Source organism: Chlamydotis macqueenii, chromosome 1, assembly GCF_036417535.1.
Source record: "Chlamydotis macqueenii isolate bChlMac1 chromosome 1, bChlMac1.mat, whole genome shotgun sequence".
Lineage (NCBI taxonomy): Eukaryota > Metazoa > Chordata > Aves > Otidiformes > Otididae > Chlamydotis > Chlamydotis macqueenii.
This window is the reverse complement of record NC_141556.1, coordinates 172,255,006-172,264,696: the sequence shown is the minus strand read 5'-3', so window position 1 is coordinate 172,264,696 and position 9,691 is coordinate 172,255,006. Positions and strand designations below refer to the sequence as shown.

General features: G+C 36.9%; 1 protein-coding gene across 1 annotated transcript; it reads right to left on the bottom strand.

Moving 5' to 3' along the window:
- Positions 1 to 3,823: 3,823 nt before the first annotated feature.
- On the bottom strand, positions 3,824 to 9,575 carry MZT1 (mitotic spindle organizing protein 1). The gene is made up of 3 exons (XM_086771786.1): positions 9,520 to 9,575; positions 5,578 to 5,723; positions 3,824 to 4,040 (listed from the first exon to the last, which is right to left on the bottom strand). Exons 1-3 carry the CDS (start codon positions 9,566 to 9,568, stop codon positions 4,017 to 4,019), a joined length of 219 nt encoding a protein of 72 aa, XP_086627912.1. The 5' UTR covers positions 9,569 to 9,575; the 3' UTR covers positions 3,824 to 4,016.
- Between the last annotated feature and the right edge of the window lie 116 nt (positions 9,576 to 9,691).

Below are 9,691 nucleotides of genomic sequence, written 5' to 3'. Positions count from 1 at the left end.
CACAGAGACTCCAATATTATACATATGTCTGTTTGTTCAAGTGCTCTTCCCGTAAAGTTATTTTCTTACTTAAGTTTGTATTTCTAAAATGTAATTATATAATTACAAATGTCAGTGATCCTGAAAGTTATCTAGAATGTCATGCTCTCTGCAGGACTGGATTCATGATTGTGCTTAAGCTCTCACAGCTGTGCTACATGTGACACTAAGGATACTCATAAGAATGAGAAACAAGTGGTAGGCAGGACTGAATTTTATTCACAGTCACTGAAAAGGAATAGGAATAAACAGTGAGTTCCTGCCATAGGTCACCAGTGGCACTCTGCAGCCTTTGCTAGGTTTTGTGCTGCCTTGACCTATTCATAATTAACCTCAAAAAAGGGAAAAAGTGACAAAATTTGCCAATGATAAAGTTAGAGAGGGTAGTAAAAGTACTGGCAAACTGAAGAACTGCAGAAACACATGTAAGACTGATTAGGAAATAAAATGGCAAATGCAATTAAGCATAGATAAATAAAAATTTATATACATGAAGATAAACAACTGTAGTTTCATATATGAAACAACAGCCTCTGAGCTTATTATCACCACTCAAGAGTGAGATCCTGTGGTTACAATAGAAAATGCTGCGAAAACAGCTCAGTGCTCAGTTCAAATTAAAAAAAAAAAGCAAGTCAAGTATTAGGAATTACTAGGAAAGGAATAAATAACAAGAAAGTAAACAAACAGGCCAGCACTAATACTGCATCCAGTTTTGGTTCCCTTCTCAGAAAATAATCCACAAAACCCAGAAAAGTTTTAAAGAATAATAAATACAGAAGCTATTCTATGCCTTTAGTCAGTTAAGGAATCTGTTAACTAACACATTTCAGTTCACAAAAGAGGAAATTTAAAGGTGAATATGTTATAGATCTGCAGAATCATGACTGGCACAAGCAAAATCAATAAAGGTTTTTACTGTGCAGAAAATATCAAATTAAGCTGGTAAAATCAGGTTCAAAATAAACAAGAAGTAGCAATTCTTTATGCAACATACATTGATTGATAAAAGCTGCTATTACTCAGGAAGCGTACAGAGTCCAAGGGAAACCAGACAAGTAATGGAAAAAGAAGCATTGAGGATTACTAAATAGACAAACCATATGATGTTCAGGAAAGCCTGGAATAGAAGACACTTGGAAGCTAGAATACAGAAGGAAAAGAACCAAATGTGCTTGCATTGTTCTTATCCTTCCTCAGGCATCTGCTTTTGACTACAAAAGAGGCTATTGTGTTAGAAAAACCTTTGGTCAGGACCTGTATAACTATTCCTATGCTTATCTTTTCAAGATTTCTGAGAGCATGCAAGTAAGGAGCATGGAGGAAAAGCACGTGCAGTTTGCTCAGCTTCTTACAGTTAAATGTAATAGAAGGTGGTGTGTGTTACAAGTGCAGCCCAGGCTTCTTAGCCATCAGTGATAAGTCTGAATGCTCACATTCACATAGTGGGGATGCTAATAAAAAGTGACAGGCTTATTTTACAGCACAGAAATATTTCCAGTATGAAACTTCCTACTAGAGGGATTTTCTTTTCTCACCAGGAGAAAGAAAAAAAAAAATAGTTCTTGTATTTGTTCTGGATGGTACCCCAAATCAAAAGCAAAGAGGATTCTGTTACACTAATGCCTAAGCACATCTGTTCCACACAGTTATTTTGAAAGAAACTTTGCTAAGTATGCTGAGGAAAACTATATATACTTTTTAGATAACCAAGTGATCTCTTAATTTTAAGAAACATCTCTTCCCTGCTTTCAGCCCAAATATGCTAAATATTCAACCTTATAAAGTTCACATTTCATTTTGTAAATATGAATTAAGTATAAACAATGTTACCATTTAGTTCTATGTAATAATGAAAATGATGCATTTTTAGTTTTATATCCATCCAGTTACAGTTTTGAAAGTCAAAAACATGTCCTGCTTCTATAATTCTGCATGACAAATGATCTACCAGCAAATGCCTAAGTGTATAAAACCAGTAAGTTTATTGATGGTAAAACGGTAGGTGTAACTGGATAGATCAAGACTTACACGTAAACTGTTCTTATACTGCATTTGCAAGCTTGTTTTAAGCATTTCAAGGACAGAAAGCAAAACTGAAATCAATACAATAAGCTAGAAAAAAAACCCCATAGAAATACATAAATACCAAGTAACAAAGAGCGGGACATTCAAGGGAGGTCATCAGAATCCCTGTATTGCCCAAAGATCTGGCAAAAAAAGAAAGGAAAAAGCACTGGCAAGAACAGGCAGTTTAACAGGATTTCATAATTTTGGGCACATTTGCTACAGTTTACACAAAATTTTCAGAGTTTCAGTTTCACAAGTGAGAATGCATAGACTTAGATGTGGTGCCTGAAAACAGAAAGAACGCTCCCTAGTCTTCTCATTTTTAACACATAGCACAGTCTAGACAAAAATAAGTAGAATAGCTAATTGCTAATTTGTGTTGATTTGACCTAGTATTTTCATAAGGTTATACTGACTTTTCATATTCTCTAGGGTAAATTTCACGGTTGATATGTTCTCATACTAGGGATACCTTAACGTTTTTTGAAGACATTACACCCAGTATTCAAAAGTTACAAATCTGAAACTACAACAACAATTTACAAAGGATTTTAAGTGTTCATATGAGTGAGCCAACTGATACCACTTAGAAGTCTCCCAGTTTGGTTATCCAGAAGTTCATAGTATCTTTCTGGAATGATTTTTTGGCCAGGCAAACTGGAAATAATGGTAAGTAATTCAGTGTAATATAAATATTTTTCTATTCTGTCAGCAATATGAAGTATTTAGTCTCCTTGATCAGTTTTTGTCAACCTATGACCTAGAGGGCATACAATGTAAACTCTTAAAGTAGAAAGAACTTTTTTCTCTGCACAAATATAAAGTTTGGCGTAACTAAGACTCCATGGTCATTTCCAAATGTGCTCCACCCTGTAACCAAGTTAACCTTGTTAGCCTTGGAGGTTACTTTAGGTCCCATGAACATTACACCTTGAAACCATGCTAACAAAAAAAAAACTGAAAAAGCTTGAAGGGCAGCAGACAAAGAATACATAAGAAACCATTTTCTTATGAAATAGAATTCCCAGATGCAAGGATATTTACTGGAAAGTAACATGATAAATAGTTTACTGTATATTCCTATTGCTGAATGAGAAGATATTCCTACAGCAAATGAATTTTTAAGACTCATTGATTCCCATCAGCCAAATCCAATGCTTCTCATATATGCTTTAACTAGGAAGCAACAATATAGCCTTAATATTTTTAGGTGTAGTAGTCAGAACAAATATAATAAATGTAGCATCTGAACTCTAAAATATTCTGTGTAATCTAGAATTTAAACTTACATTTCTGCATGGATAACTGAAGTTCCTTTGTTATCCAAGTTAAAAACACTTTTCCCAGCAATTTGAATCAAAAGGACAAGTCATTATCTACATTATCAAAAGTGCTTTATTACTTACTTCCAGATTGAGACTTAAGTCACTACCCTTACTCTAGTTAAAATAAAGTCAGGGTGACGTTCATTCCTGTCTGGTCCATAAAGCAAAACTAAAATTGTACGTGTAGTTTTTCATTGAAGCAAGAGATAAAAACCAGGATATATTAGCACTTCTAAAGTATGCATTAACAAGCTATACTCATTATAACAATATCTGTAGCTACACACTAGTAAGGTCAGCAAGTGTGCAGTATCTGACATGGTTTTAAAAATACTGGATGCCAAAGAGCAATTCCACTATATTCACATACAGTTCACAAAAACACCAAGTAAAGATATTATTGGTGAACTTACTAAAAAACTTTTCAAAACTATTCTGTACATCATCCTTTTCAAAAAGATTACAGAAATATTCTGAAACCTTCACACACATGGTTATTTAACTTTTCTGAATAGTGGCAATCTTCAAAGCCTCTGTTAACTTTAACTTGGCATTCTTCTCAGACAGAAATCTTCTCCCATGTCAGCCTGTCATGTTTTCAGCGGCCTAGAAACAGAAAAAAAAAAACATGTACTGCAAGTCACCAAAAGTAGACATCATGATCTTTTCTTGTAACTATTTTAATGTACAAAGAGAACTTAAAGTCTAAAAATAAGCTCCTTAGAAAAATTATGAGATGTGTAGGTTTACTCTCTAATGAATACTTCTATTTTTTAAAATAATCCTGTCAACTGTCATTAGCTTTTATTAACACAGCCATTACTGTTTGCTTGTGTAAACTGCAAATCCTGTATCTGAGCAGCTTGTATCCTGTACATTTTACCCTAATGCTTTCAAAGAAGTCCTCAAATGCACAGACTTTTTTTCCCTTTGGAGTTTACTTCTTTGTACAAGTTACAGTAATTATTACTCCCACTCATACAGATAAATTATTGACACAAAACTTAGAAGAATTACACTAATCATAGTTGCATAAATTACACTGCCAATTACTTGATCAAGGTCAACAGTAAGTATTTTTATTACTGAACAACTCAATCCAGCGAACAAGGTACAGTTGTTGGAGACTGACATTGGTACATTTTAAGCCAGTTACGGGACAAACAGGCAAAGGACAGCAAAGGGAATGACAAAAAGCAAAGCAAGTAGTAAAACCACCCTCAATTACTTACATACACATAGTTAAACATGTATGTATGCACACATTTAAGCATGTACACAAATATAAAATACGCATGAGCATAAGTATGAAAAATGTTAAGCAAAAAAATTTGAAAACTGGTGAAAAATAGCCCTGACTAGCATCCACCTAGTAGAAAATCTGTAAGCTGAATTTTCTAAGAATCAGAACGCAGTCTTCAAGAACAGAGATAAGCAGGCTAGATACAGGTTTCCCTTCCACTTCCCCAGAAATAAACAAATATAAGATGCAGTGGAAAAGAAACCATGATGTTTATTGGTAGACAATAAAGAATGAAAATCCTTTAAAAGGCAAGGAGGATTTTTTTTTTAAAACCATAGTTACCCTCTCTACTAGCTAAATAGGTAAATGCTACATTACAAAAAGCCCTATATATACACACACCAGGAAATCTCCTCTTGTTTGTCCTTGGAGAGATTCAAAGTACAGGTTAATGTGGTAAAAGCAATATGTGAAGATTGCATTAACAAGCTGCACATACCAGTTTACAAGTACTCGTACGTGCTATTAAGCCTGAGGTTGTAGAAATGAGGTGATACAGGTTAAAGGAGAAATTAGCAATCTATTTGTGGTATGATGCAGATAAGGGGAGAAATGGTAGCTACAAATGCCCAGAATAAAAATCCATGTGTTTTGGTTGTGTTTTTTTTTCTCCTTCAAAAGAGGTAATCTAGTTATTTCTGAAAAGATTTTATTTGTACCGTTTCTTGCTTCATGTTCCATTCAGTTGTATTAGCTGTCTTTTCTATGGAACAGTTCCTTTAATTGACTTATTTTTAAGTCATATCTTAAAGTGCAATTCACAAATTGAAGTATAGTAAGTTGAACATACATCTGACTCTTAAAAACAAATTTATAAGCTTTTTTAAGCAAAAGCATTACCTTTAGAGCTTCTGTAGCCTTACGCAGTTCTTTAATAACAGACGATAATGCTTCTGGATTTATCCCCTGTTCACAAAGCCGCACACAAATAGACAATGTCTCCATATCCAAGCCGGTGTTTAATATTCTTGAAATCTCAAACAGAACTGCAACAGAAAAAAAATAAAAGCACTTTAGTCCCTACAGACCATGAAATTTCAATGATGGAAAACGTTATTTGTCAACATTTAATATCTACAGTAGAGTCTGTCAACATGGCAGTTGTGGAAAACTCTTGCAGTCTGAATCTCAACAACAGCATTCACATTCAGCTGTCCAGCATGAGCTAGAAGCCACAGCTTCTAACAGAAATACCACGCTTCTTTTGGTTCAGCAGACTTAGTACTGGATAATAGGTTTCAAAAAAGTGAAGAATTCAGTAACTAACATGCTTGCCAATTATGTAAAAGGTAGGCTATAAGAATAATCTGTGCTTTTGAACTCCAGATACTGACAAAGCCCTAATAAAACGGACTGGAAGCACATTCTTAAAGCTTTTATAGAGATTGTCAGGAGTTTTCTAGCCACCTCCTTCCATATCTAAACCTAGCTTTAGGTCTGGTTTAAGGATAACACTTAACACTGGCTTACGGATAAGTAATACTATTTGATTTTTACATGACCTAAATCGAGCACCACACATCAGCTTTGTGCAAAACCAAAGATCTCTTTCCCCTTCCAAATCTTTCCTGGAAGGCTCCTTTTCTTTGATTCTCAAACATTTTGTTATATATGTAACAGAACAACTCACTGAGATTTTATTTCTGGTTGCTACAGTAATCTCCATCCTGAGGCTCAGCCTCTAACATTACAGGTTGATTTTGAACAGATGTTATTCACATTGTTTCTGTAATCAAACCTCCCCCAAACTAGGAGAAAGTGAAGTAGAAGGTCTTTCTTACTATGTAAAGCCAGGACGGCAAGTAACTACTGCCCACTTGACAGCTATGAAAATATTCTACTTTGGTATACCAAAGACACACTGCAGCACACCCTCACAGTCCTGCTCTACTCAGGCCAAGAAATTAAAGGCCTAATGCATCCAGTCAATTGCACTGAAGTCACAGAGACATGTCAGATGCTACGAAAACAACCTCCAAGAGTGATAATACTCATGAAGCCCACACAAGTAGCTTGAATTAAGAATACACACAAATTTAAGACATGAAAGCAGTTTGTCAGACAAGAGGAGCTTCCTTCTCCTCAACAAGGCTTTCTGTTCCCACTGGCCTGAAAGCAAACCATTCCAAACACATTATGCATGCACACCCTGTCCAGGTGAAAGCATCTTCAACAGCCAAATTCAACAACAAATTGACGCATTTGCAATAAAACGCCACTGAACATTAAGAGTTACAGAACTTACTAAGAAAGACTGACAACTTCCCAGAAACAAACAATTCTTACTTTCTTTAACAACTCAAATATTGTAATAAATTTTACTAAGCATGTGATGTATTTGAAGACAGAACAGTACATTTAACTAAAGGTAAGTTCCAATTTCCTATGTCAGCAAGAGCTGTGGTCACTAGTTTCTAACAGAAAATATATTTAGGTGTTGAGAGATGTAGCAGTTTCTCCACAAAAAAAAAAAATCTGAGCTCTTAAAAATCCTACAGAGAACAGCTGCTAAGTAAATATTTAGATCTGACACTCTAGATTAAGCAGTTTACTTGTGTAAACTACTAAAGGTATAAAATAATACTTCTTTTAATACCAACTAATTTACTTCCATTAGATGCTTATTTTTTAATGCAGTAAATTATGACACAACATGGATTTTGAGTCCTATTTAAAAAGGTCTAAAAAAATTATCCTACAAATATTTTTTTCTATTCATTGTGATGGGCCCTCATAAAGAACAATCTAGTTACATCAACATAGCTATCATAGTGCTTTACATTTTCAGTTACTTCACTAAAGCACCTTAAATAAACATTTTTATAATGGAAATTTCAAAAGATTAATGTTATTTTGAACAGTAAAAAAAAAACCTAAAACAATTTGAGTGCAGTAAAAGTTCAAACATTAAGGTATTTCCAAGACTCTCTAAGAAAATCTTCAAAGATCAAGTGCATTTTTAAGTTAATGGAAATTGGTTTTCTTCTGAGCTCAGGAAGAGATTAAGTTATGAATGTCCATCCTAAATAAAATACACACATTGTTACACAGGAACCCTGGGCTCCTAAATCTGAAGGCTAATACATTTCCCACAGTGGTTCTCAAAAGCCTTACTTTGTCTTTAAATCTGCATATCATCCCTCCCATCTAAAACATTTCTGCAGAAGTGGAGAAAGTACAGTGTTAAGTATAGTTACAAGAAGTTAGAATCACTGTCCTTCCCAAATAAATCTCCCTCCAGCTTCCCAGAATAGTCTTACCCTCTTGAAACATCAGAATAGCCATAATAATCCTGCTAGTCCTGCCTTGTCACCAGCAGTGGGTGAGAGCAAGTAGATCAGTGGCTGAAACACTAATTTTTACACCAGTTCAATTCGTGAAGGTCTTTGCTAAGGAATACTCACATTACAGTAACCATAACTATAATGCAAATGAAGATCCTGAGAAAGCAATACCTCCTGAACACAATCTCTAGTCACTCATTAGGGTATTTCCAGAGAAAATCTCCATATTTAACAACTCTCAGGGGATTTCCTCGCAACTTTCCACTCTGCCTGAAATCCATAAGACCTTTTGGCATAGCCATTCCATTGACTTCCAGAGTTTCACACTACAAGTTGCTACGAAACACTTAGAATCATAGGGTTGGAAGGGACCTTCAAAGGTCTTCTAGTCCAAACCGCCTGCAAGGAGCAGGGACATCCCCAATTAGATCAGGTTGCTCAGAGCCTCATCCAGCCTGGCCTTGAACGTTTCCAGGGATGGCGCATCCACCACCTCTCTGGGCAACCTGTGCCAGTCTTCTACAACTCGTATTATAAAAATTTTTTCCTAATATCCAATCTAAATCTACCTCCCTCTATTTTAAAAACATTACCCCTCACCCAATCACAACAGGCCCTACTGAACAGCCTCTCCCCATCTTTCTTGTAAGCCCCCTTGAGGTACTGGAAAACCACTATACGGTCTCCCCGGAGCCTCCTTTGGTTCCTCACAGTCAGGCTGGAAGACAAGAACACCTGATCTTTACTCACTCTGCTCACGTCTCATCTCCAAAGTATTTCCTACTACTGCCAGTGCCACTTCTCTCACATTGCCCATTTCATGGCACTAGGGTCTTTGTATCAGAAACCACTCTAGTTCTCTAACGCTGACTGCCCTTCTCAAAACTTTTTTTAAATATGGTTTGTTTTTTTTTTTCAGCAATTTACTTTGGTTTTCTCACATGATCCACTCACAGAAAGAAGATACTGGGGTTCAGAGCAGCTGAGGTGCTATCTCTTACAACACCCCAGGGCTGGTCCTTCCCCTCAGTTTAACTCCAACATGCACAGAGCCGTGTAACATAATTCACATTAATCACGTCAAATAATGAAAAAGAACAAGTGTATATGCATACAAGTATGTATTGCACATATGCATAAATATTAAAGAATAATGGTAATGTAAATTGAATGTTTAGCAGCTAATTAAAAAAAAAACAAGAAAAGTCACACGAGGTCAGGAGATACTAGCACTAAATGCATATTTAAAGTGTTTCAGGCATAACGTGAAGTAAAAAGAAGTCGCTATGCACTAAATCCTCAAGCTATTGCAAACCGCGATCCCCTTCACAGGAGAGGCACCGAGAGTTAATCCGGAGCCGGCTGAAGGCCCCGCAGCCTGCGGAGAGGTGCGAGGGCAGCAGGGCCGGGGCAAGGCCCAGCCGCAGAGGCCAGAGCCGACCCGAGGCTGCCGCCCCCACCACAAGGCCTTTCTCCCAACCTCGCCCCCGCCACCCACCGTCCATCGTCTCCCGCACCGCGTTGAGACTGGCGGCGTTGCTCGCCATGGCGACCCCGCACCGCCCCTCACCTCCTACCCGGAAGCGGAAAGGGTGCCCCCCTCCCCCAACGTCGTTCAAATCCTCCCGCCCAGCCCCGCCCCACGTGACGCCCCGAACGGAACCTGCTCG

Bases quoted from the DNA above. Each gene is read 5' to 3' on its own strand.
- MZT1 (XM_086771786.1), bottom strand. From the start codon at position 9,568: ATGGCGAGCAACGCCGCCAGTCTCAACGCGGTGCGGGAGACGATGGAC. The intron at 5,724-9,519 runs GTGGGTGGCGGG...TTTCTGTTGCAG, and splicing joins GGTGCGGGAGACGATGGACG to TTCTGTTTGAGATTTCAAGA. The intron at 4,041-5,577 runs GTAATGCTTTTG...TTCTGTTTCTAG, and splicing joins AGGCTACAGAAGCTCTAAAG to GCCGCTGAAAACATGACAGG.